The following is a 27,819-nucleotide window of genomic DNA, read 5'->3' on the forward strand; positions in this document are numbered from 1 at the left end:
AGTTATCAAAGGTTGTCTTGCAGCACAGCGTTGTTAATCTTGCAGCGCATTGTTGTAAATCTGCTCGTTATTTGCAGCTGATAGTAGTAACACAAGAATAATCTTATTTTTTGGCGCAGGCGATTTGACTTTTTGTGAATTTTTTTACTGTATCTGTGCTGCTGGATCTGCTCCCCTCCTTAAAGGCACTATTGGTAATTATGTTGCTTTGTGATCTCCTTCTCAGATGCTAGCCTGGGGTAGGTTACCTCATGTTAGGCACTGCTGTGAAGATCAAGAAGTCTATGGACTATATAGTAAGGACACTGCGTAGGAAACAGCTATAAAGAAAAACCAAATGAATTCAGCATGATGGCTTGTACATGTGTATCATGCTGAAGAGCAGTGCCTGATCAAATAGCTTTGGAGAGAAACGAGTTGCTCATCCTTAAGCGTGTATGTGGTGGCCACAGGTGCTCTGAATGTCAGAGGTGCGCCTTGCTTTGTCAGCTTTAGTGCAGTGTGGCTGCAGTCATTGTATCGAGAATGATATAAACTTATGCCTGAATGTCCTATGACTTCACACAAAAATTATCCCCAGATTTATGATTTAACTAGGAGGTGCTCCGCAGCTGGGTGGCTGGGATTGCTTGTTCTGCAGAAATGTGAACCTGTTTGCGTTCAAGAATAGTCTGTGTCAAGTTAACTGAAATAATGATTTAAAAAAAAAAAAAAAAAGTTATTTGTTAAGCGTAGCAGTAAGGGAGAGTTCACTTTTGTTTGTGTAATCCACTTTGATTTATCTCCTTTTTGGAAGAAAAGTAAATTTTGTATGCTTTTTTTCTCTGTATGTGCCTGTTCATCACAGGTGTAGACGACTTTGTTACAGCTGAGAGGACTGGGTATCCAGGAACCATGTGCACTGGATTGAGAAATTCAAGTTTGGGTAGTCTTCTGTTGCTTGCATATTGATGCGATGCTCTAGAGCTGCAAGGAAGGCTTTGGTCGCAAAACGTTGTGTGGTTTGTCTGTTTCTTGTCAACTTAGTGTATAGATTGGTACAGAGCTGTTTGATAGTAGTATTTCTTTGTAACCGTCACACTAGTGTAATTGAGATGTGTTCAACTTACTAGAGATTTTGCTCAACTCCTGGTAGTTTTTGAGATTCTTAAATACTAACTTGGGATTTATGGAGAAAGTATCCTTGCCTCAGGCAGTTAATTTTTTCGTGTTCTAAGGATTTCTGATGGTTTCTTGCCACCAGTGTTAAGGACCAAACTATTTGTGTTCAGGTGAAGGGCTGGTTACCGTGACAGGGGTGTTTTTCCCTTCTATGAAGGGTTTCTTATGTAGAGATGTCTAAGGCAAGGCTTTCTGCATTCACAGGAGAAGGCTAATGGGTAACTGTGAGGGATGCTGAGCATATCAGTTCTGTTACCAAGCAGTATCATTCTGTCCATTAACCGTTCCAGTAATCTTATTTTCTATTCTATCACATGAGCAATGTTTCTAGAACAAGCAAAAGAATTGCAAAGGACATTTCTAAATACTAGCACCTACTCAGATACGCTTGTTTTAAGAGATCTGCCCCCCCCCATTGCCCGAAATGGAAGGGCACTTGCTGAAATTTCACACTGACTGTCAATATTGCTTCTGTGATCATGTCTTTTTTTCTTCCCTAAAACAGCCCACTGTTTGTAACGTGGAAGATCGGTCGAGATAAACGATTGCGTGGATGCATAGGTACTTTTTCCGCCATGAACCTGCATTCAGGACTCAGGGAGTACACACTTACTAGGTAAGATTTTGTTTTCTCTAGCCTTATGTTTTTAAGTAGTCTACTGAGGAGATGATAGGTCTGCTTTGGTTTGTTTTGGGTTTTTTGGCTGTGTCACTGTACTGATCAAAGAAAACTTGTATCTCCTTTTGATGCTAAGTGTATTGCCTGGTTATTTGATTACTGGTGTCATGAGGCAATGGTTTCAGTTAAAAACCATAACTTGAGCCTTTTTTCTTTTTATTGGTCTGGAAAACTATTCTCCAATAGCTTATTGTAACTGACTATTGTAGTATTTTTTCCAGTGTTCAGACAAGTTTTAATCTTAATAGTTAATGTCAGGGCAGAAGACCAGAAAGTCAGATTTGGGGATTATCCTATTCACACTTCTAAAACAGCAGGTATTCTCACCTCTTCTCCATCAGGTGCTTCCAATCAGCTGCAGTTAATTTAATGCTACAAATTTCCATTACATGTTACTCTTCAGATACATCCCAGCCCCTGAGTGGGAAGCTTCTGGATGAGGGAGGTAAGTGATGATAATCCTTCACTCCCTGGCAGCATAATCCTTCATTTTTTGATCTACACCTAAATTCATTCACCTTAATATTGTTCCATTTCCTTTGCATAGAGTGAAAACTAATAAGTTTATCACTAGAGCTAGTAGCAAGCTTTCTACTTGTTTTTTCTAAGAGTTTCCCTAAGTTTATTTTCTAAAGAATCAATGGAATTTTGTTACACTCAGTTACAATAGACTGTTTATAGTGCTTTAAAATAGAAACTACATTCTGGCATGTGTAGACCTCTAAAATTGTCATCACTTAAAATAATTGGTGCCTTCAGATCACTTTAGATTTGAGGCTTTCCTCCATTATGGGATCTTCCTCTTTGCTGTTAAAATGCCTCGTCAATCCCAGTATTAAGTAATATTAAAATGGGACGTGATCTTTCTTACATCTCCCTAGTTTGTTGCAAGCTGAAGTTCATTTCATGCTTCTCTGCTCAGCTTGAAGAAATCAACTGCTCATCTCCTGGAGTTCTTACAAACTTCTGAAAGATCTAGTTGTCTTTGTTATGTTGGTTTTATTTATTATATGGTCGGGAATGTTTCTGGATGGGCCTTTTTAAAACCTCAGCAATGAAAATGGTCAATGAGAAGAAGCTTACAATAATTCAAAGAAATTTCTCTGTTGAAGGTTAAAAGCCTTAAAATCTTAACCATTAGTGATCCTGACTAAAAGAAAACCAACTTGCCCCCTGCACTCGAAAGCGTTTCATTTAAGTGTATGCTTTACAATGCCCAATAGAGAACAATGAGCTTGTACAGAAAATTACCCCTTTAAGACTAGGAAGAAGTTGATATCCAAAAAGTAGTCTTTGTTACTCACAGGATTTTCCATTCTCACAAATCAAATAGGGCTGTACTCTTGGATACCTTTAAAAATGCTTATAAGATTCCTGTCACTGTGTTCTGACTCTGAAAGCTGTAGCCAAAATACTTGAAAAGTGGTACAAATTAAAGGGAACTGAAATACTTTCAGAGCAGTATTTAAACGATGTCCACATGCTGTGGAAGTTTATACTAGGCTATTCGGAGGATAGATAATTCAGTAATTTTCAAAATGAGAGAAATGAAACTATACGCCAACCTAATTCTCAGAAATTTTTGTGAGATCATCCATTGTTTTAAAATAAAATATTATATCTGGTGACATATTGGATTTTGTTACCTTTTATGGGGAACCCTTTTCATGTCTATGGCACCAAAAATGTTTCCTGGTTGTTTGTTTTTTTTTTTAAAAAAAACCCCAAAACCAAACAAAAAACCCACAAAAAAACCCAAACAACCAAAAAAAACCCAAACCCAAACTTCAGATATGACCACTGAAAGGTAAAGTTCATATCTGAATGTATGAAGTCGTTGTCCCCTTCTATCAATCATTATTTAAAAAAAGAAAGGGAGGGTTACCAGTGATCATTTTCCTTCATGGTGTTAGTCTTTTCAACCCCAGAGCTTCCAGAGGAGGGCATTTGAAGAATAACAGAAGCACCTTTGAAATGTCTCTGAACTTTCAGAGTTTGGAGGTCCACAGGCCTCCCTAAGAGGGATCAGAAACAAGGACATGATAGCTTGATCCAGCACTATGTGGGCAATAGGCTCCTCCAGAAGATATGACGATTCCTGAAAGAGGGGAAAAAAAAACAAAAAACAACCAAACCAAAACAACTTCTTCAGGGAGGGCAAAAATTAATCAACAGAGCAGCTGGAATGTGAATGGACTCTCCACTTCAGAAAGTGGAACTTGACCAAAATTTTCGGTTGAGGATACAGACAGATATTCTTCTGGATTTATTTTATTTTGACACTGGGAGGCACTTTTCTTCAGTTATTCTGAAGATACGGTGTGGGTAAACAGAACTAGGTTGTTTGTTTAGTTAATTCTTGCCTTTTCAGCACCTTCTGTGGAATTGTAGCCCAACTTTCAGTGAGTAAAATGGTATAGAACAGCTGTTCTTAAATGCCCTTGGTGCTTAGTGATCAAAATATCCTCGGTTTCTTTCACATGTGATTTTATTACAAATATGCTGAGTAGTCCTTAGGGTCATGATAAATGAAATCTTCCGTAATTCTAGTAGTGATCTCTAGTTGTATATTATATACAATGTGTAGCATATACATATCTACCTGCATACAGTAGTGTAGTTTCTTCATAATGCTCGTTCCTCTAGGAAGCTGAAGATTCCTTCTTTCTTGGGACACCCACATGCCCCCACTTAAAAAACACCTTTTTTTGCATCTATAAAAAAAACAACTGTGATGGTGTGTGACCAAGTGAGTTTCTCTTCCTGATTTTGAACTCTGTAGGTTGCTATGCTGGTATTGCCAGTATGTTCTAAACAGGAAATTTATGTAGAATGATTCATCATTAATTGGATGCATCTGCCTAAGTTGCGAGGAGGGATGAGAATACCCGTAGTTAAAAATGCTAGTACTGTATTCCTAATAAAATCTCCATGTTAGAATTCAGTTTTCTCTGCAGTTATATCAGTGAAACACAGGGAAAGAAAGTGTGTTAGTGAGATCTTCTGCAGAACTTTATGAAAACATAGATTCAGATGTATTGATTTTTATATAATTTTACTAGGAGGTTAGTTGGAAAAAATCTAACCTTGTCCAAAATGTTTTACGGTATTGGATATTGTGTATTAGGATGTAAGAAGTTTATCATCGGCAAAATAGTCCTTTAGACTGAATGTATTAACTGAATATCCCACCTGAATGTATAAAAATAAACCCATCCAGATTATGAAACATACCTTGTGTTTTACAGCTCCTTCAAGAAAATACACTGAACTTGGAAGCAGGTTACCACAGAATTTCATAACAGGTTGATAAATTACTTTTTCATGTATTCTGTTCTGCAGTAAGACTTAGGTTGTGGTATTGAAGTTTTAAACTCCTGCCCTCTTACACTTTAGATACTGAATGAAATGGTTTCATTTACTCATTTTAGTTTAGTTTTTCTACCCATTTCATATAATCTGAAGTCATATCTTACGCCTAGTGGATGTAGCAAGTATAGATGTATAAATAAAGTTTTAACTCTGCATTGGTTTATCTTGTAAAGGCTGGAATATGTATCTGGGGAAGGAAAGAGTAAAGAGGCAGATAAAGGGAGACATTGTATGACAGAGCCATCAGTCATAGAAAAAAGCAGTGAAGAAAAATTGGAGGACTCTTAAGGCTTAAGTGGGTTAGTATAATGGCTGAAAACTGGATTTAAATTTTAAAATAATATGTAACCCACCCTCTTAACTAGCATAGGCCTGTCTCTGCTGACTTTATGATGTCCTCGGTTTCTTTGTTGCGTGTTTTACTCACCACTCCACCTGAGAGAAACATGACTGCAGTGACATTCAGCCTAGATGTGCTTGATCAAGAAAAGAAAACAGGGAAGCTTGGGATGAGATGCACAAGGCTGAAGGACATGAAACCTGCAACCCAACTTTCTTGTAACTGAATTCGGCTGTAAGTTCCACGTGAGGATCTGGGTACCAGTGGCATCAACTACTGCTCTGTATTTGTCAGCTGTTTCAAGTGTTGGTCCCTGTTGCTGCCATACCACCTGCCTGTCCTCTGTGGAAATACATCGGCCCTTTCCTCCTGTTCCACACAGTAAAGTTAACTGTCCAACTGCAAGACTACAGTATTAACTACTTATTTAAGGGGTAAAACTGAAAAAATATTGAATGACTGATCACATAGATATTGATGTTGGCCTTGTTTACTAAAGACTAGAGGCAAGTGTTTGTGCAGATGGGGCAGCTTCCCTCTTGCATTTTGGTGAGGTTACTACTCTGCTGAACTCCTGTTTCTTTTTACTAATGATAGACTTGTTCAACCTTCTCTGTAATCAGCCCCTACAACTCAGTGCTGACTTCCCAAAGCCGTTACCATCAGACAGTGTTGCTATGGATGTAGATAGTCATTGCCATTGATCCAGGGCAAAGCATACCCATGTACCTGACTGCAATTTGTGAACTGCAGAGTTGGGGGAATTGTATATGGTTTTGACATTTATTGTAACCTTGACCTTCACTGTTTGCAGAAGTCAGTCTGAATTAATTCCTGCAAATAGCATTTCACGTAATGCTTCAGAGTACATTGTTGCTTCTGGGTTGCCCACTGATAATACTTTGCAGACTGTCTTATTTTGTGGCTTTGATTTATGGTAGACCACTGTTGAAAGTCAGCTTTTTTTATTCTGTTACTGCTCTGCATCTGGTGACCACCAATGAAAAATGCCTGACAACTTTGAGGTGAAGCTTACATTATCACTTTCAAAATTAAAATCCAGAGAGCAGTGTAGACTCTTGACAGCCTGAACTCACCAGTGTTAGCTATTCGTGTATGTTTAGCATATCTATAAAGGCAGGAGGTACGACGTTACTTCCTTTTCATTTGTACATTTCTGTGAAAAGCAGGCGTCTGATGGTTGCCTCTGAGTTTTCAAGGTCATCTTATGGAAGCCGAGGGCAGATTTTGCCCCTACTAAAGGATGACCAGTGACAGAGGGAGGATCTCAAGGCCGAGAACAGGTGCTTAGGGAGATCTGTGGCAACGTGGTTCTGTGTTTAGTTGAGTGGACAGACAGCAGCGTGTCCCACTGAGCATGTGAGAAGCCAGTGGCAGTAGCCATCTGGAATGTGTAACTCCTAACTCCCACTTACCCCTTAATGACCCTGGTTAGTTAAGTTTTTAGTGGGGGTTCAACTTATAAAATCCACTAAGCTTTAATAACAAAAGTGCCATACATGCTGTCAAAGCTTTTTGAGCCAGTAAGACAGCAGGCAGCTGGGACTCCTCAGGCACTCACAGCATGTGCCTTTCACTTACAATCATAAAATCATTTAGGTTGGGAGGGACCCTTAAGATCATCGAGTCCGACCATTAACCCTGCACTGCCAAGGCCATCACTAAACCGTGTCTCTAAGCACCACATCCACACATCTTTTAAGTACCTGCAGGGAACATGACTCTGCCACTTCCCTGGGCAGCCTGTTCCAGCACTAGACAACCCTTTCAGTGAAGAGATTTTTTTCCCAGTACCCATTCTACACCTCTCCTGGCGCAATTTGAGGCTGTTTCCTCTTGTTCTGTCGCGTGTTCCTTGGGAGAAGAGATCACCCTCCACCTTGCTGCACCCCCCTTTCAGGTAGTTGTAAAGACTGAGGAGGTCTCCCCTGAGCCTCCTTTTCTCCAGGCTAAATACCCCCAGACTGAACAACCCCACTTAGACCATTGTATCCCTTTGTGGAGTGACAAAGTTCTCCTAGAGACTCTACAGTTAGGATCGATCTCAGAGCATCCTATGCTTAAGACTATGCTTAAGAGGTAGGTAGTGGGGTACCAAACTGACAGAGTGGTGTACTGAGTGTTTTTCCCTCAGCCCAGTGTGAGATTTCTCTGGCCCTAAGGAAGGTTCAAGGATGCTGAAAAAGCTGCAGGACTGCTTCTCTGCCGATTGTACCGTAGGCCCCATTGAAAGAGTGGTAGTTGAGAATGTTGCTGTGACATAGACATCTTCCAGTGACCAGTAAAAGGCAGATCCTGCCTGTCATGTAGTCAGCAGCAGAGAGAACGGTTTAAGTGATGCTCATCATTTTGTAGCCATCTCCAGTTGCTAAAAACCCTTAGCAAAAGAAAGAGGCATCTGAGCCAAAGCTGTGTTTGAAAGAGATTTGGAAATACATAAGTGCAGTAAGCGTGCGGTGTCACTGCTCCGCAGGGAGGCGGGAGAGCTGTGTCAGAGGTGGGAATGGACCCAAGGGAACAACAGGCCATATCCAGGCAATAGATGAATTTAAACTAATTCTTATGAGACTTATTTTTAAAACATATTCTGTCATGATTTGGAGTTAAAGTGCAAGAGCTAAACTAATGACGTCTTTAAGGGGTTTTGTTTTGTGGCCACAGGATTTGTAAGCTGCCTTAGCTACCAAAATGCAGAACAGTCGAGATGCCCCTATTCCATTAAGTGTTTTTGCTCTTGTGTAAATTCTAGATCAGCTCGTCCTGTCTGCTAGCCTGTGCTGCACTTGATTTACCTTTGTGTATAAATCATTTGCATAGGTAGCTGTGGTTTTTGCTTCTGCTAATAGGCTTAAATGAGTTCTGTTTTTTAGTCCTCAACAGTTGTCATATCTGTGCCATGTGCTTTTCTCTTGCCCCGAACAAAGTGCTGTGCAGGAAAGGGGTGTGTGTGTGTGAATTCTATTGCAAATGAGTGCATTTCAATTAAAATCAGTAATGGGGGCAGTAGTATTGAAAGCAATTTCTGGCAAGCACGGTTAGACCTCATGTCTGTAAGAAAATGCATCCTTTAAGTTTCTCCAGTTGGTGAATAAAAGCTATTTAATCAGGTTGTTCTAGTTTATAAATGAGGTGGTATATGTAGAGAGATGTAATCTCTTTTGTTGGGCTGCTGCAGTTGCATAAAATGAGATAAGCTTTTAGTGTACAAGCCTCTCTGTAAGTTGTTAGGAAAACCTGTTTTAAGAAGGCAAGTTAATCTTAAGTGCAATAGAAACTTGTTTAAGTTTTGATTTTTTTCCAAATTATTTTTATTTTGGTTTGTTCTTTAATTTATGTTTCTGATCCCTTCTCCTCATTGTCTTTTGAAGTTACAACTTTGTATGTGAGATGTACAGAGTTTCCATTGATGTTCTGGACATTTAATTTAGTAAAGGTACACTGTGTTAATGTTTTACTATAATCTTTATAGGGATTGCAGCAGACTTGATAGAATTGTCTCAAACTCTTAAGACTTCTGACTGTGCCAAAGTATATTAAGACAGTTCAGCAGGAAACTTTGCTTTACAATTTAGAAGATATATATAGATCTATAGATACGTATATATTTATGGTTGTGTTTGGTCTTCAGAGGTATTTATTAATAATCTTAGAACCCCCTTTTTGTTTTCCAAAATGCTTCTGGTAAAATACAAAATTAAGGTACTAGCACCTTAATTTTTAAATGTTGACTGATTACCTTGAAGGAAACTGAGGCAATATTATTTTAATGTATAGTTACTTTGTACAGGCTGATGTGTTTTGCCTGCTGTGTTATCTGTATAGAGATGAAACTTAACTGAAACTTGGAGCAGTTCATATTTCTAAATTTCATCCAAGCCAAAAAGAAGCTTGTTGCTGAGCTATTGTAGGCATTAATTTTAGAAATAACACCACTTTAATTTGGATTGAGCCTCAAATCTGTTATAGTGGAATATGGTTGTTCAGTGGTAAAATGGATTGTGATGTAAACTCGCAATACCAGGAACTCTAAATGAAGTATACAAATTTGGATTTATTGAGCCAGGCTTAGTTACCCCATGTGAGTCAATTCAGTTAAGTAGGTCTGTAATGATTTTGTGCACACAGTGGCAGGTTGTTATTCCAGGGAACTGTTGCTTAACAGAGTTGTCTCCTGCCTTTTCTCAAAGAGCAAAGCTAAATACCACACTGGCTCTAGAAGTGGAAAAAAGCCAAACTTTTGCTTTAATGATGGGTTAAAAGCTTCTCCTTAATTCATTATGAAATTAATGTTGTTTAGGAGGGAGAAGGAGCATGCACCAGTGAATGTATGTTTCTTGCATGTTACGTGTGTTGGGGATGTAGTAATTCTGTCTTAACGTTGTTTTTTTTTCTTTATTAAAAAAAAAACAAAACAAACAGACAAACAACCAACAAGCTGGTTTTGTAATTGTTGGTCTATTTTTTCCTGAGAAAAACCTTGCTAGACCCTTGGACCTAATGGTAGGTGATAGTCTGTTTCCTTAGCAACACTTCCTGAAAGAAAGCGAAGGAAGACACCACAAATGGAAGGACAGTCCTCAAGTTATCATCTTCATGAAAGGAGGAGCGCATAATGATGGCTGCCAAAGCTTTTTAAATAGATCCGGGGTTATCAAATATTGATACCTGTTTTACTGTTTATTGATACCCATTTCACATGTTCACTGCTGGGAAGACTGAATTAGAGAATATGAAATCTTTGGTGCAGGGGAACGCGTTACTGTGTGTGGTATAATAAACTTACTCTGTGAAATGACTTTTTGTGGAAGGTAACTGGAAATCTAGGAAAAACAGGATCTTAGAATTGAAAATGATTACAAAATTGCTAGATCTGTATAAAGTGGCTCAGTGACGTTTGGAGGGGGTTTTGCTGAGATTGTCGGAAGTCTGAGGTCTCAGCAGTAGAATTTGGTATAACTGAGGAAACTGTCCAGAATTAAAATACTTATTTCATCATCTTATTTTTAAAAAACATGCATTAAAAATTGGGAATTTCAAAAATACGCTTCTCCATGAAATGCATGCTTTGAAAAAGCCATGATAAGCAAAATAACTTGCATTAGCTGATGTAATTTGTGGTATCCTGAATAAATCAGATATTCTTGAAATTTGAATATGAATGAGTAACTGGGGACATCCGGCAGTTACTTGGACTTCCCAGATGCGTTTCAGGGAGGAACCATGTCATTTGTGACTCTGGTCTTTCCCACGATGCTTTTGCATTTCATGTTCTTCCCACACAGTCTCCCTCTGTTATGCTGAGAAAATGGTGCACACCCTGTAGGTTCAAAGACGGAGCTGTAGCAGAGTTGAAACACTAGTCTGGTTGAAAGTCAGATTTGTATTTGTCTTTGAATATTACTTGACATAAGTATTTGGGAGGGAGAGTGGAGTCAAGGGAACTGGCTGCCCTGGTTTTCTGAGCAAAGCTCTACATCACCCTAACTCTCACTTTTCTGTTACAAGTGGGGGTAGTTGTTGGTACTCCATGACTTGTGGTCAACTTTTTCGGTTTTTTGGTATGATACTCTTAAAGGGAACTTCTTCAAAACATTTCCTAGAATTCTTTTAGAATGAAGTCTGCTTTCATTTGAGACTTTTGGGGACTTGTTGGCACCTGAAGCACTACAAAAATACACAGGGTTGTGGGCCAATGCTGGAGAATCCCAGGCAGGACTGTGTGGTGGCACAGCAGAGAGGTGTGGATGACGTGTGTCTTGGAGCACTGGTGTTTTAAAGAAGGTTTGCCTATTTGGAAACTCTTAGCTAGGACAGGATGGAAGAAGTTGGCGTAGAAGTTACCTGCTTCTGGGCAAGTTTCTCTCTCTGGCTATTCCCAGTGTAGCAGTAGTAGATGTTTGGTTTTAATATGGAATAAGGGAAGTTTCCCACAACTTTATTGCTGAGGTGGGGCAGATGGAGAAAACTTCCCAGTGCACATACTGGCCAGTGCTGACATGTGCTGAATGCGAGAAGGGTGTTAACATTGTTTGCCCCTCACTTCCTAAGGCACTGGAAATTGAGGTGCAGCAGGATTATACTAGATGCATTGCCCAGTAGAAGTTAAAACTTAAAGGCTTTAGGTGGCTCAAGGAGCTAATTTTTGGTGAGATCTACTGTTTTAATACAAGTTATCAGGGATTAAACGAGGTCAAAGGAAAAAGAATTGCCTCTTATGCTTATAAGCTGTTAAAATCTTTAAACTCTGCAGCTTTGTGTGGGAGGCACTGTGGGAAAGGAGTCTCAATTAAAGTTTTCAGTCTGTCAGCACCTCCTCCATTTAGGTGTTTTCAGATGCTTCCTTTTAAGACTGTATAAAGAAGAAATAGCACGAACTGGGTGTGGGGGACCAGGCTCCAAAAGCCCTCGTTATCTCTGTTCACTTTAACACAAAGATGTTGAAGCTTTTGAAATCGAACGTGCCATTTTCCACAGACCAGAGTAATGAGAATTAAAATGCTTTTGTAAACTGTAGCAGAATTTTCTGATATTTTTAAATAGTACCCAAAGATACCTGGTTCTAAAAATCATCCCTGTTGACACCAGGAAGAGAGAAGTTGTGTCCTTTACAGAGCTGTACAGTCGAGAAAAGCTCTTGGAAGAAGAAGCAGTGTATTCACCCCTGGTGGGACATAAGCAACCATCTGACGTGCTGACGAATGTCTGAAGACATCTAAGCCTAAACATACTTCAGCTTCTGAGGTAGCCTGAAAGTCTTACAAGCCCTAGCACTGTGCTGTTTCAGCTCACATCGTAGATGTATTTCTGGGCATGTGATCTTGCAGGGGGGATGTGGAGACAGGGGAAAGTTGACCTGTTTTGCATTTCATCATTTAAAACCAACCAGTTTTACTGTTCATTTGATGCATTGTAGGATTGAATGTATACTTACCTGAAAATAACCATATTTTTTTTCTAACATGATCTAAAAATTAGTATTTGGGACAAAAGCACTCCAGATTTGTTTCTTCCCTTTGAATTGTTGATGTACTTTGCAAATTCTACCATTTTCAGCTGTACTCCGTAAAAGTGTAGGAAATTATATATACACTCCATACAAGTGTATATTGGTGATAGCCTTTATTTTTGAAACAGAAGTTGAACATCCTTTGATTTCTTAGCTCTGCAAATGACAATGCAGCGATAGTTTACATAGCATCTAGTGCTGTGAAAGTATGCAAATAAACAGCGCCTTAGAAATACTTGATGTAGATCCAAAAAAAATTTCTAACCTCACAAATTCCTACTTTATGTGAATTTTCAGAACTTTAATGAAAACTTCTCTAAATATAGTTGTAACTAACCCACAGAGAATAGCTTTTTGACCATGGTGGAGAATAGCTTTTTTTGACCATCAATACCAATTTCAATAGGACTGGTAACACTTGATTCTTAAAGCAAGAATATTGGGGTGGTGGGGGTGGGAAATGGTGACATGTGCCTGTGTTTAAAACATATTAAACGTGGTTAGCTCACATGCTTACATTTAGGTTTGCTTTTCCAATGCAATAGTAGAATTTTTGGGGGTTGTTTTTTTTTTTAGTGCAGATTAATAAAGGGTTAATAGGCAAGCAGTCTCTCACACTGGAGAACTCCAGTATATAACTAGCTCCAGTATATAACTAACTCCCACCAGAACTTGGGGGACTTGTACAGATGTTAAGGAGCGCTCTGATCAGCCTGAGCACAGCTCTTGGGAACTTCCCCATCTGGCAGAAGCTGCAGCCCCCAGCTTCATTCAAAAGGGCCCTTGTGACAATGGCGAGTGCTAATGGTTGGGTAAGGCAGTACAAGAAATCAGGTATATCAGGCTTTTACCAGCAAGGAAATGTAACTTTAATTGAATAATGTTACGCCTTTTTATTTTTACTGAAATTTTCAGTTGAGTAAATTTTACTTTGTTTTCATTTGGTTTGATTTGACAGGGGAAAAGACAAGCTCGTGGTTATTTGAACAGTACAACTTTTTGATACTTCCAGTTCAAGTAATTCTAATGACTTATAATTTATAATACCACAAACTGACATAGGTCCCAGGCTACCTGTAACATAAAATTAAGTTGGCACTTTAGATACCAGCCTAATTGCCAGTAATGTTTTCAGTGTTTTATTCATAAACAAATGCCAGATTAGAAATACATTTCACACTGGTACATTCAAACCGTATTTCTCAATTTAGAAGACTACTCATTTTTCCTCTATGAGTAAAGTTGCTAAAGCAAATGATGTAGAATATAAATATACTATGTAATAAAATGTTGCAAGTAATTATTTTTCTTCAAACATTGGCTTATATCCCATTCAACTGACATGTCAACGTAAAGCCAGAAATGTTTAAAGCCAAAATATAATTTGACTCAACTGTATGAAAGCTGAGATTTGAATGTCCTGCAGTTAGAAAAAGTTCTGTGCATAAGTACATTTTCAACAGCTTCAATTCTTATGAAGGACATTTAAAAGAGCTTCTTCAGATAACTCCGGGCCAGTTACTTTCAGGTGCTGTTGTTAAAGCTCCACAGATAGCCTGTTGGTTTTGCCATGAAGAAAAAGTGCTTGTTATATTTATAAACACAAAGAAGGGAAAGGGGAAATGTAATTTTAAAATAACTGAAAGGTCATAGCAACCTTAGTCCTCCAACAGGGCATCGCTGCTTTTCACCAGAAATATTTTTACATGTTCTGTCAAGAAATTGAGGCTGGTGTTGTTTCTGTTCCCAGAAGCTTCTACACAATTTGCAAGCTGGTTAGATGGCCCTTTCTCATCTGTGCTGAGGATGCATTCTGCAGTTTGCTCACTTAGCTACAGAGAGGCTTTTTTTCCTTTGACCTAGACTGCTAATCCCTCATTGCAAAGAGCAGCAGCTGTGCTTTGTCTGTGGAGGTCTCTGCACCCTATGCAGCCTCGGTGGTTAGAGCAACCCCCGCTCTGTGTGTTCTGCTTTTTCAATTACTGAAAGGATGACTTTTCTGTTTTCTTGATCAGACGGCCCTCTTCAGGTTTGTGGAAGTCTACAGCGCATGAAATTCTGCTCCCCACTCCCTGCTTCCCCCTCTCAAAAAAAAACACCCAACAACCAGCAAGGGGAGGGAGGGGGGAGAGTAGGTTTCCAAGAATATGTACAATTTCGTAAAACTGTTCGACTAAAGCGTTCCTGACATTCAGGAGGTGAGACGTTTCTGAGTTGCTTTTTAGAAAAGTGATGAAACCTATTTCTGTTTACATATTAAACACTTTTGAAACGAGTATTGAAGTGTAGGTCTAATGGTTATAGTTACGATTTTCTGTGTGTCCATGTTATGTCCTCATTTAACACTGAATAATCAGGCTTGGGTTGCTCTTGGTGTCCTTTCCTGAGTTAAGCATACGTAGCAGTGCAAGATGCTGGTGGCAGTGAAAAGCACAGTTAACGCAAGGACGGAACAGTCGTTGCTGGTTTGGGCTGCAGCGCGGTGAATGGCAGAACTGCCGCCTTCAGAGGGGGAAGCAGTCGAGCTATAGTTTCCCTAAGAGGAGGTGATGTACAATCTCTAATTAGTAAGCACAAATTTCACATTTCAGTTCATCTCCTAGCCAAATATTCATGTTTATACTTTCATGTTTTGTAATAATTGTTGTTCTGTAGCTGAGCGGGATTTTCAAATACATGTAGTACTGTTGAGGTAAATGCATTCCATGAATACTTGAGCTGTAGGTTTTGAGGCTATAGACAGATGTAGCCTAACCAGAACCTTTTGCCTCTTCTTAATTTCACAGTTTCATTTTCATTCTACTTCGGCTGGGTTTATTTGCTACTTAAAACCTGGTTTAGAGTGGAAAACGTACAGCACGACAGCTGGCAGACTTGGAACTGAGGGTGCTGTTTAGCTGAGCATGCAAAGGTTCTGCTGCTCGGGCACGGTGACCTTGGGCACGGTGACTTGGGAGTGCCGCATCCAGTCACTCCTGCAAGCTGAGGAAGTTGCAGGTGGCACTGAATGTGCCACCTCAAGTAGACAGAATTGTGATGGAAAACTAGAAGGAATAAAGGGCTGAAATGGTGACCTGCTCTCATGAGAGAAAGTAGCAGAGTTACTAAAAGGAGAATAAGAAGGTGGCTTACAGGCAACTTTTTTGTGTGTGGAAGACCAAGGGAAGGAAATGCAGGAAGCAAAGCTCCCGGTGGTATAGAATGTGTTTATATATCTAAAACACTCAATTTTTTTTAATGAGTGATTTGTAGAGGTATTGAACAATCGCAGCTTAATCTGTTAATGAGATTCATGTATGAAATAAAAACCTACACATGCACAAAATTAATGGGAAAAAAATGTTGAGAAGCCTTATTGGTTGCTGTAAGTAAGGAATTAAGTTTTGTCCTGATGCAGCAATTCTCATGTCTGCATGCTGGGATGGCTTCATGATAGCAGGATTGTCTGGAAACTGAAATTGTCATGAAATAAGGAGTGGCTATTTCTTTCCCTGAGGTCTTGTTATCTACACACAAGGGCATTCATCTTGTGCCCGTCTTTTTTACTATATTTATAAAAACACAGAGAATTAGTAAGATGCCGTGAGCTCATGCACCAGCCTTTACACTCAGCACTCAGATTTGCATCTCTTTGCAGATGTACTCGCAGTATGTGTAAGAGATTGCACTTAGATAAAAACCAGCTGGTTTAAGCGTAATCCAAGATGAGTTGCAATATTGATGAAACGCGTATCTTGGGAAACAAGCCAGGATGTTATTCAGTGCCCTGTATCATGAGTGGTCATATTCCAGTCTGTAAGGCAGCATGGACCTTGGGTTATTCTCAGCTTAGGCACTTGCTCAAGAATTTTAAGACTGCATTCCGTCCCGTTTCATTTCACTTATCAGGCTACATTCATCAATACCTTCATATTTCATAATATTTTATTGTCTTAATCTCTTTCTATGAAACATTTAATGTAACACCTCAAGTAAGTGAATATGTTCTTTTTCCTTCTCAATGCAGTTATTGCATATTCTACCATGCCTTTTGCTTTCCTTATTGTGGTTTCAAATGATCATAAGCCAATCATAGAATAGCTTCTGTATTTGTGACAAACAATGTCAAAACTGAGCTTAATTGTAAAATGCCATCCCCAGTATTCACTGTCTTGGTTGTTTTTAAAGTGAATCATATTGGTAACTAATAAAAATTCAACGAAGTTGTATTTTTATCTAAAAATACAGTTTATAGTATTTCTGCTGACAAAAGAAGTATTGAGAAAATGCAGTACTTTTTTTTATATTTTTTTTTCCCCTCCAGACTTCCAACAGTATAATAAAACTAAACCCTTTTTACAAGCTGCAGGAAATCGAACATATAAATGTTCAAATTCTGTTCATGTATTTATATATTACTGCATTGCTGAGACGTTGAGGCACATATGTTTCCATATGTGTTTAAAATGAGGCTTTTAAAAGTTCGTAAAGAATTAAAAATATTTCATGTTAACTTGTTTATTTTAAAATTATGGCTTGAATGCACCTTTAGAGGGGAGTAACACTTTGTGAATTGTTTAAATGAGGGTTGAATTCAGCAATGAAGTTACCTTTAAGATTTTTGTCTTGACTTCACTGTCTGTTTTGGGGCAAAACAGTGATCTTGGGTCAATATTGAGAAACTTGCTGGAGATCTAAAGAATTCTAGAGACTTCTTTTTATGCTCGTAGGGATTTGAGTGGTTAGCCTTGCTCAAGCTGTACAGTTCTAAATGTAATTGAGCAGTTCATTTTTGTTAATTATCTAAACTTTGCCATCTGCTGGAGAGCCTTTTAGTGACATTATAATTTAGTCCAGTTGGAGCTCAGTTAGAGTTTTCTGACTAGTCTGTTATCATGTGTTCACCAAACAAAAACCTACACACCAAACCCTGGTCAGTTTTGTCATTCAGTTTTTAAATAAGCATCTGGCATGACTTGACTGTGACAAGCTTACTGTGTTATGTTGGGAGATTGTTTTAAGCTCAGTGGGTTTGCTTTTTATGTATCAAACCAGGATATTTCCATGGCAATTGACACCTTTCAGCTCCCTGAATGTTTGCATGAGTATGACACAAAAGTTGTCACGCCTTTTTGAATTCCATTGTCCTCATTTATCCCAGCATGATGATGGATGCGGGGAGGGGTGAGGGACAATACCGGGAGAAGACAGAAAAGAAGCTGCCACCTACAAAGAAACTAGTGCCTGCAGCAGGCAGCTGCTTTACCTTATGTTCCCCTGGAGTCAGAAAATACCGTTGGAGGTCTGTGCTGAGCAAGGCACAGTGCAGGCAACTGTTGTGCATGGGTATTCCAGGCTGACTTTGTTCAGTTCTGGAAGTACGAAGTGTATGGAAGGTGGTGGTTATAGCTCTTCTGCTACACCTGGGAAATGCGCGGGGATTGCACGCTTTGTGTTGTGATTTGCTGTAAGCCAGACCCCTCGTGATGTGAACACTTTGGATTCAGCACACCTTTGGGAAGGCATACCTCTGAACTGTTACTGAAGCTCTACTACATCTTAAAGTTAGATTAATTTGACATTTATTTCCCCCCACCCCCACCCCCCAGTGCCATAGGGCATATTGGATAGTAATGCAAAATGATCCCCCCCCACCCTGCAGGATTAAACCATATGACAAAAATGCAGTCTTTAACTTGTTTGCTCTTTCTTCACATGCAAGGAGAAAAGCAAGCCCTTTAGAACCACAAAAGCAATATAGTGTGAGATTTCTGGCTTCAGGAAACAGTAAGGAAGTTGAAGCCATAGAAACTTGACTCTTATTAATGTAATCAGGAACCTACAGTATTACTGTGTGGATGTTTTTAGTTCTGACTGCGCTATATTTTCTGGTGGGAGCAGATTGCAGGAGCTGCAACTTCTGTAATCATACTTTTCCATTTGAAGGCCGTAACAGCACATACACAAATTCTCCTAAACTTTAAGGACCTCTCCATACAAGCCTTAGTTATTTCCTTGATACGTTGTAGCAGTAAGGAAGAGAAATGAATTTCAGGCATTATAGCCACACACTGTAACACTGTGGTGGCATAACGATCAACTGGGTTTACTTGGAAGAATGCAGAGTGCGATGGAATATTTCTCTGGGTAATTGTCAGAGCAGTATAAAACCCATCTTTTTTCTGCTAAAAAGCTCTGTTTAAATTTATGGAAGCCTTAGCTTTTACAGCTTCCATGGTTATGAGTTTTGGTTTTTTTCCCTCACGAGAAATTTCATAATGGTAAGTGAGGAGTTTGATCATTTTTATCTGGTGTGTGCATAAGACTGACGGACCCGGCTGAAGAACCAGCAGTAGTTAAAGCTCCAGAAGTTTCAGACAGTGGTCATACAGGTCACATCAGCTCTGTGTCTTAACGGATCCTCAACATTGACGGCAGCAGGTTCCCCGAGAAGCATCCCAGACCGTGTCAGTCATTCCATGCATGCTGTGGAGTTGAACTCTGTGTGTACCTGAGTCAGGATAGCCAGAGTAAGAAGTCAAGGTTAAAATACGGATTTGTCTGGAAATGTTAAGTATCCCAAGAAATATTCTCGAAATACTTCTTTTGTTGATTTAAATAACTGGTGAACTTGTGTGCGGAAAAACAACAAGGTCCGAGAACCTTATCAGCAGTACCAGTACGGTTTGCTGTTTAATTGTGTGTATGGGTGGCACAGTCCATGCATGCACGCACGCACACAAAATCACTATTAAGAATATAACTGACGCCATTAAATAATTTTCCATTTATGACTGCAGTCAGTATCAATCTTGATATGTATTAAAGATATTTTTTTAACATTTCCGTAACCTTTTGCCTGTGCACTGTGCTTGTGCTGCCCTAACTGGCAGTGATCAGGAAGCAGTTGAATCAGTATATCCTAATTGTCTCTGTTCAGGTTTCAGGAGTACTCCAAACAAAATACCCAAGTTATGGTTTTTCCCCTCATGTATTTGTCTAATATTTAAGTTAATTTTTTTTTAAATACGTCTTTCAAGAAATTGCAGATCGACAATGAAGTGTTGACAAAAATCTGATTCACAACCATAAACATGTACCAGTTTTAGCACAGTTTTTGTGAACTTCTAAAATGACTTCCCCCCCTGCCCCCCCCCCCCAGCATTCTTCTTGACAGTAGTCCCATTAAGCAGGACTGTTAAGGTTTTGCTGGGTTCTGTCATCACCAGCAACAGCCACTTTGTTTCATTCCAGACCATGAACCATCCTGGCGTGTTTTGCACAGCACCAGTATTAGCGCACAGCACAGCTGGGCATCTGCCATGGTATACAGAGGTGGTGGCATCCCGAGCTGGGAATTACCCTGCATTGTCCTGCAGGAGGCTGCAGCGCTGGTTCGGAGCCTTGCTATTTTATTTTTTTATACTTTTTTAGCATTTCTAAGACATAGATGAATAATTTTAACAATGAAGAAGTTTAGGTGTCTTGGCTGTAGCAAACTCTCTCAAGATGAAGGTTTTAGATCTTTTGACACCTGAATCAAAAAAAAGAAAGGCTTGGAAATGTCCTTGTCCCTGTTGCCACTGTTACTGACTGGGAGAGGAGCTCAGGAACGTTGAAGAGAGTGAACGATGGTTTCTCTCTCCTTCGTAGATAGTTTGCCTTTTGCCCAGAGGTGGTTTTTTCCTTGTTACTCAGCAATTTGAAAATGGTAATAAAAACTTGGTGTATTGGTTTGTCCTTCCAGGGTATTGTAACAACCTGAAGTGTTCTCTCAGGAAAATGTTTGAAATGGAACACTGTAAACTTTTTGTTATCTTTCCGTTTCTTCCTTTGCTCTGAATAGATGCTATGTATTTTTTTTAATCAATGCATTATATTGTTACACCATCTGCAAGAAGTCTGACTATCCAATACTGCAGTGTTGTTTAAATTTGTTGGTATTTTTTTTTTGTTTAAAAGCTGAATGACTCTTGGTAAATTCAAACCAGCCAGATGTGTTTGCTGGCTTAGTGTATTGTGTCCTGTAACTGCAGCCTTGCCGATATTAATCAGTTAACAATTTCCACACTGCTAACGGTTTCCACACTTGCTAGAGAGTTAAGGCGTTATGCAGGACATATAGACAGCTTATTTTAGGCACCTCTGCCTTGAAAGAGAGACCTGATTGTCTTACGTAGTCAATGAATGGAGGTGGCCTTTTCTGATGAGCCTTTCTAAACAATTTACGTACGTGTTCAGAGTTGTCTTCTAGAGGCATGGCAGTCAGCATCAGAATATTCCTTCTTCGTATTAAAGGTCTGAATCCAGACAGAGATTGGGAGAGAGGGTTTCTGGCATACTTCAGTTTTGTGGTGTTAAAAAAAAATTGATTGAAGAGCCAAAATGCCAGATCAAGACTTTATTTCTCCCACATGAAACGCTGTTGCCGTTACCTGCTGCACTGCGCTAGCAGAATAGGCTAAGAACTTCAGAGAAGTATTTCTGTGCCAAATGTCAACAAGTCTGTCTTTTTTTACCCTGTGACTGCCACTTAGCAACATAATGTGCAGGAAGCATAAATGTTGTTCTTTCCCTTTCTGTCTCCCAAATGTAAGGGAGGGTTCAGGAAAAACACGTCATTCACAGTTGTTTTGTTTCCTGGAAATTTTTCCAGTCTGACCAAAATGAAAAGAAAAAGACAATATAAATACATTCTTTTTCCTTGCATTCAAGTGATTTGATGATGCATGTAAATCATGCCTTGAAATCGCCATTTCAGTTAGCAAAACTCTGCTGGTCGTAAATAAAAGTTGTTAGAAGGCTGTCATGTGGGTCGTGTTAGGCTGGCTGATCTCCTATGCTGAAAGCTAGGAGAGGTTTTTTCATCGTAATTTCACTTTCTGAAGAAGAGCATACTCTGCCCTGTTATTCTGGCTTAAAAATTAATTGCATATCGTGACTTGGAAGCTCCTAGTTCTTTCTGGTCTCTGCCAAACCGAGCTATGATAGCTGATTTTCATTCGGAAAATACTGGTGATCCGCTGAAGTGTTCCTTAATTTCTTCCTATTGAAATTACTGAATGAAAAAGTAAAACTCTTTAACTAACTTCACTGATCAGTAACCCGGCAATGGAAATATTGACGTTTGGTTTTTTTTCCTGAAACCCTGGCACAAAGTATCTCCTGTTGCTCTCACCCCTCTTTGCTGTTATCTAAAATCCAGTGAGTTTGCCTCTCACTAACTTCAGGATGTTTTTAATTAATTGAAGAAGACTAGTGAGGCCCTTTGGGCTCAGTTTATTGACACAGAGCCACTTCGTTGAGCACATTTGCTGGGGTAATGCTGCTAAAGCAGATTTCACTCCATGAAAGAATCAATCTCGGAGTTACCTTTAGTGAGCTAACTGGAGAAGGCTGTTCAGAGCAGACAGGGTTTAAGTAACAATAGTGCCTAGGTACTGTTTATCAGAAGAGGGTAATAGTTTGCAAAACGAGCTCTTTAGCCTATTTTTTCATAACTGTACTGATGATATCTGAAGAATTGTTTAGATGCCAGAAAATTCTGGTTTGGTTTTGCTGTGTTCAGTATCGGAAAATGGTTACGAGAAAATTGCCTATAGCAGAGCGAACTGAAAAAGTAATGGGAAATATATTTTTTTCCAATTTGATTAATTTGCTTAAATTTATCAGTTCTATTTTGATTAATCCTCTGGGAGCTGTGTTTCTACATGGTAGGCTGAGCAGATTGTGAAAGAGGCTGTCACAAAAAGTAGATTTCAGGAGTCGGGGATCTTGGATTCTATTCTTGATTCTGTCACTGACTCACTGTGCAAGCCTCCTAAATGGCGTGAGTCATTTAATGTCTCTGCCTCATTTACACTTCCTATAAAAGTGAGTATTACTGATACCATGCCCCGTGTTTGACAGCATCCTTTGCATCTCCTTCCCCTGTGTTTAAGCCCCCGAAGTAATTTACAGTAATGTAAAAAATGGTATCCAAATTTGCCTAAACTCTTAATCTAGTTTGGGGGTCTGTAGATGTGACTGTCCCCAAAAAAGAGGCTTAGTGAGAAATTTCATTGTTAATAATTTGTTACTAAATAGCAAACAATAAAATTTTAAGAACACAATTTGTTTAGTACCTTCGTTCATCTATACCTAAATCCTTCTTTACTATTTTTGATGCTTATATGCTCTCAGACTTTTTTAAAGGATCCTTTAAACTCAATCACAAAGATTTTCAGTCACTTCTAAAGTGAGTAATGTAGCTCTGTTACTACTTCTTTATTTCCCCAATTTGTGTCCTACTGTTTGCTACCCATCTGCTGCATTGCATATAAGAGCCATAGGTTTTTAAAGACTGAAGCTGACTTTTTTTGGTTTTTAAAACATTTTTATAGCCTACAGAAATTACAAATGAACAACCCAATGATGTATTGCATTTTGGTTCACCTGCTAATATTATTATTTCAGATGATTCAGAGAGCTTCTCTGGTGGTATTTTCCAAAACCAAGATGTAGTCATAAGGAATATAAATTTTAATTTAATTTTTTTGCTAAACTTCATGCTGTTAGTTATGATAACTCAAAATACTTCAAACAATTTCCTTTTCTTTAAATATGTTCAGTGTCTTTAAAGTGTTTGCAAGCTTCTCTATATCCCAACTACAAGGAGGAATAGTACGTGGAAAATTTAATTATAGAAAACCATTTCTGGAGAGCTTATAGCCAAATAAACTTCATTTGAGGAGAAGCTGAGATTTGTATAGCATGGCTTAGCTGAAGAAAAACTGATAATTGAGTAACACTTTGTTTTGTTTTTTTGTTGACTGGCAATTACTTGATCTTAGTAGGACACCCAAGACTGCATAAATATTTAACTAGAAAGGCTGTGCGTGTGTGTGCATGCATTTTGTGTCTAAAAATAGCTTTCTTTGAACAGGATTCAATTTTGACTTTGCCTGCTTAGCTTGTAACATGGAGCAGAACTCCATGTGGAAAAACTAATGTCCTTTTATTGGCCAGCTAGAATTCCCCTTGCTTGGCACTGCTTCTTTTCAACTCCTCACTACCATGTACTTCCATTTAGTCAGCAGCGATATATGTAAATTAGTTCTGGGCATTAAGGAATGAAGAACAGATGGCTTAGAAAATGCTTTTTAAATTAGTATTTTTTTCTTTAAAAGATAGTTTTGAACTCTGTCTAATTTTTCCAGCTTATTTTACTAATCATTTCCAGTTACCCTTCTGTAATTCTAAGTTTAACAGAAAAATTGTGGAATTAATATTTTTTTAAACCTGGTATCTAATATGCTATGTTTTGTTCTGTAAGAACCCTGTTGTCTTTCTAATGGAAGAACTAACAGAAGAATCTGTCATTGAGTAAGACTGTAAAATCACATTCTAATACTACAAAAAGTAATACTTCTATCAGATAAACAGAACAGTCTCCTCTCTTAATCAGAAATGCCGACACTTAATTACACAGTGAATTTTCATTCTGAACAGCTCAGACCAGTAGCAAGCTTTTGAGGAAAACCAGCGTGTTACCTTGTCAGTATTTTATGATTGCTTTGAATTGGTCACCACGAGGCACATCAACATGACAAGTGAGGCAAAAGTCAGTTTCCATCCCTACGTCCTTGTAGAGCGTATGGAGCGTATGATCAGTGCCAGGCTGCTGCCTCTAGAAACTCTTCTTTCTTCCCAGAACAGGGACAACAAAAGTAAAAGCTCCTGCAAGCTTTTGTGCCCTCGGTAAGTGTTGGTATCTGCTGACACTTCTGAGGGTGATGCCAGTCCGTTAACCATGGAGAGCTTAGGGTTTGTACAATGTGGACAACTGCCAGTGAGGAATCTGCTGGATTCCATCCGCGTGTGCTACTGACAGCATCAGAACAGCCAGTGCATGGTGACCTACTCACTACCCACGGAGAGAAAGTTTAGGCTCGAAGATAACGGCGGAATTGTGAAGGGAAGCATCTAATGGCACAGGTCTCCTGCTAACTGAGCATTAAAAACTGCAAAAATGGAAACATTAACCTGTGAAGAGCTGATAGGGAGCAGGGCTGCTCTTAGGTCTGCCAGCGGTATCTGGAACTCACTTTAGAGTTTCAGCCGCGGTAGCGATAAGAGAATGTTTGAGGTGACCGATACTCTTAAGTGTCGCATACAGCACTTAAAAGGTGAATGTTTCCCAATTTTATAGTAGTATGTGATGCACTGAGATCAAACTTGTTAGGGCCGGGTTATGCAGTTTTAAGCTAGTTCTTCTAAAATTGGCATCAGGTATAATTGCTGGACTATGCATTAGCAGACAGAATGTTTCACATGCAGCTCACCAGCACAAACAGATCCTTTCTTGTTGGCATCTCCCTTTAGTATGGCTTCTTCCAACTGCTGATTGATTGTCAACTCGGATTTTCTCCAGGTAAATTTTTGGTTTACGTCTGTAACAACAGAGGCAAAGCTGTTTTAAAAGATGAAAAACAAATTGTAATACAGGGGTCTGGAGACGGGGAAGGGAGGAATAGAATGGCAGCAATGTTCTGTACTGACCGCTAAAGGTGGTGTCAGAGACTGATCCTCGATCTCTGATCTTGTTCTGCCTGATACCCCTCACCGTCAGCAGCAGGAGCCTTAACGCAGGATGCACACACACACAGTGTGCAGTCACGGAGGTGCTGAGGGACAGTTTTGCAGCAGACTGGGAAGGTAACACAGCACCTAACAGTTCTGAAGGGACTAGGTATAGCTGAAATGGCACTGTCAGTGGATAAACAATATTTTAGTTATCATGAGGTGGTTATGTAAAAGAAGCTATTTGTGCCAGTGTCATGTTATTGAATAATGGAATTAGCCAGCTAAGCTTGCTAATAAGTGTGCGGTGTTGACTGCATTGCTCTGCTTTCCCTAAAACTGAAGTACTTTGCTGTATCTGCCTGAGGCTGTTGTGCCCTTGCGTGCCTTTCTGCTTCCACTCTGTTCATGTGGAGGTTTCGTATCTCACCTTTTTATCGATCTTCAAATTTGCCATGATTCACCCACCCTGTTTCACATTGTTATCTCAGCATTTGGGCAGGCCAGCTGAGATAGGGCTTACGCGTGCATTGGACGAGGTTTGTTTCTGAACAACTTAAAGTATGTTAAACTAAGGATGGTTTCTCATTTAGCAGCGCCGGTGCAGGAGATCTGAAGTGAGTGGGAATTTCCCCGAGACTTTTGCTGCTAACGTTACTGGGGTCAGGCTTAAACCCATAGTAGACAACCTTGGCCTCAAACAATTGAAATTCCCAACTGCATTTTGGCAGCTTCAGGGAGGGGAACTGAAAGTTAGATAAAAAACTAGTATCAGGTTGTCCAAAAAGAAATAATCTTTTTTTTGAAAGCTGTAAGTTCTTAAAATATGGGAAATGTTTTGCATGGTAAGATTGTTGCAGAAATTATGAAAAATGGGTTTAAACAGATATTGGCAATGTCCATGCATACAGTTGTTTCCTGAGGTAACTGAATTTGTTGTTTGTTAATGAAATAGTGCTTGTCTCTCTGGGTGCTTTTCCATAGTGTATTCAAATAGATCGGTTATATGATAGAAGTACAGCATACCTCAGGGAAATGAGAAATTTGCATATACACAAACTTGTAGTAGTAATGGATTCTAAGAGGATTGGGGTTTCTGAACATAATTTTTTATTTTTTACTAAAAGATGGGGTAAAACATCAAAAGTGCATATGCATGCACTTATTAAATAAACCCGTGAAGAGGTTTTAAGTGCAGAGATACCATCTCTGGCTCAAAATACCTAAGCTATAAACAACTGGATGCCTGGAGAGTGTTCCAGGGAAGTACCCCTGGATGTTTACAATGTTCTTATATCCATTTGTTCTGCTAGCTGCTCTTGGTTATTACTTAATACTAGGCTAGATGGACTTTGGTTTGAGCTGTCCCTGTCTTCAGAGTATCCTCCCATTACAGATATATCTATCTAACGATACATTAATTTTTTTCCTGCCATGTGGAGGGGTATGAGGGCTTATTAGCTGTCTGTATTTTTCTGTGTTGCTGCTGTTCTGTGGCTGTGTGAGTTGATCCCTGACGTTGCTCTGAAACGCTCGGCAGTAGAGGATGGTAACTTTGCCTGGTCCCCAGCAGTTCCAAAGCTAGCTTTGCAAATCCCATCCACAAAACCTTGGAGAATACCATCTTTTGATACATCTTCAGCAAAAGTCATTAGTTAAATATCACAGGCATTATGCTTTAAATCTCAGTAGTGTTCCTAGTTCTTCACTAGTCTACACAGGCCTGTCTATACTACATAAATGATAAAAGATTTATCTTGGCTAGTTACTGTCCCACATCCTTTGTCACATCTATGGCAACTTTACCTGGGGTTGCCTAGAACTACTCCTCAAAAATGGGTAGCATAGGCCTGCTAATTGTTACTTTATTATATAATGAATTTGTCTTCATAAATCTAAATTTCTGACCTATTTTGTAATATAAAAATACCAGAGCTTGGAGAAGGGCTTCTAGTCTATAAATTCCAATACTATGTTCTTTTTTGCAATTGTAGCATATCTGGGAAAACTCCTGCCTTCCCCCCCACCCCAGAAAAATAAAGGTTCTATTTCAGCTCTTCAGTGTGTGGTATTAATTCATGATGGGAAGCTATTTCTGGTTATACATACGATGATTTCCTTAAGATAAACTTTACATTTTTTTGCTTATGAATCTTTATTTGGTCTGCTTTATTGAAGTTACTCGACTTGATATATAAAACGGTGGTATTCGATGCAGAGACTTCAGCCATATTGTAAGCACATGGCCACGGCTATAATTTTGTCAGCTAATGGCAACCACTGGCCGAATGCCAAGTAAAATGAGTAAGAATGATCTAATTGTTAGATGAAACAAGGAGCCACATGAAGAACTTGGTAGTACTTTAGTAAGTTTCTTAATCTTAAATTCTCTTTACTCATCAAAAGGCTCGGTTAGCAGATCACTGATTTTTTGGTTGTTGTTGTTGGAGATGAGCATGTTTGTATTCATATATGTCACATTTCAAACCTTAAGAGAATAAAAAACTATGAGATACCATACTCACTTTAACCTTCCCTTTTCCAATTTAACTGGTTCTTAACCACACTTATGCAAGTAGGATCAATTTAAAGATGTTTTCACTCGTGGTACTGCTTGCTGTCTGTTAACTGCTTCGTTTTTCAAAGCGTGCTGGAATGTGCACAGATAGCTCCTCGCTGTATTGAATTTTACCCCATTAG

At 39.1% G+C, this 27,819-nt stretch overlaps 1 protein-coding gene across 7 annotated transcripts in view; it reads left to right on the forward strand.

The window, feature by feature from the left end:
* Positions 1 to 27,819, forward strand: part of AMMECR1 (AMMECR nuclear protein 1) — an 85,503-nt gene that overhangs the window by 34,344 nt on the left and 23,340 nt on the right. For 5 of the 7 annotated variants that reach the window (XR_008735289.1, XR_008735287.1, XR_008735288.1 and 2 more), the window contains exon 2: positions 1,667 to 1,777. The exons of the other annotated variants lie outside the window; for them this stretch is intronic. Coding sequence is in view for 2 of the 5 variants with exons in the window: in XM_055727719.1 (XP_055583694.1) it covers positions 1,667 to 1,777 (111 nt within the window). In the remaining 3 variants the exon portion in view is untranslated. The remainder of the gene's footprint in view (positions 1 to 1,666; positions 1,778 to 27,819) is intronic. 7 annotated transcript variants of the gene reach the window in all.

The sequence above is a fragment of the Falco cherrug genome, chromosome 15 (genome assembly GCF_023634085.1).
Source record: "Falco cherrug isolate bFalChe1 chromosome 15, bFalChe1.pri, whole genome shotgun sequence".
In the NCBI taxonomy this organism is placed as follows: Eukaryota; Metazoa; Chordata; class Aves; order Falconiformes; family Falconidae; genus Falco; species Falco cherrug.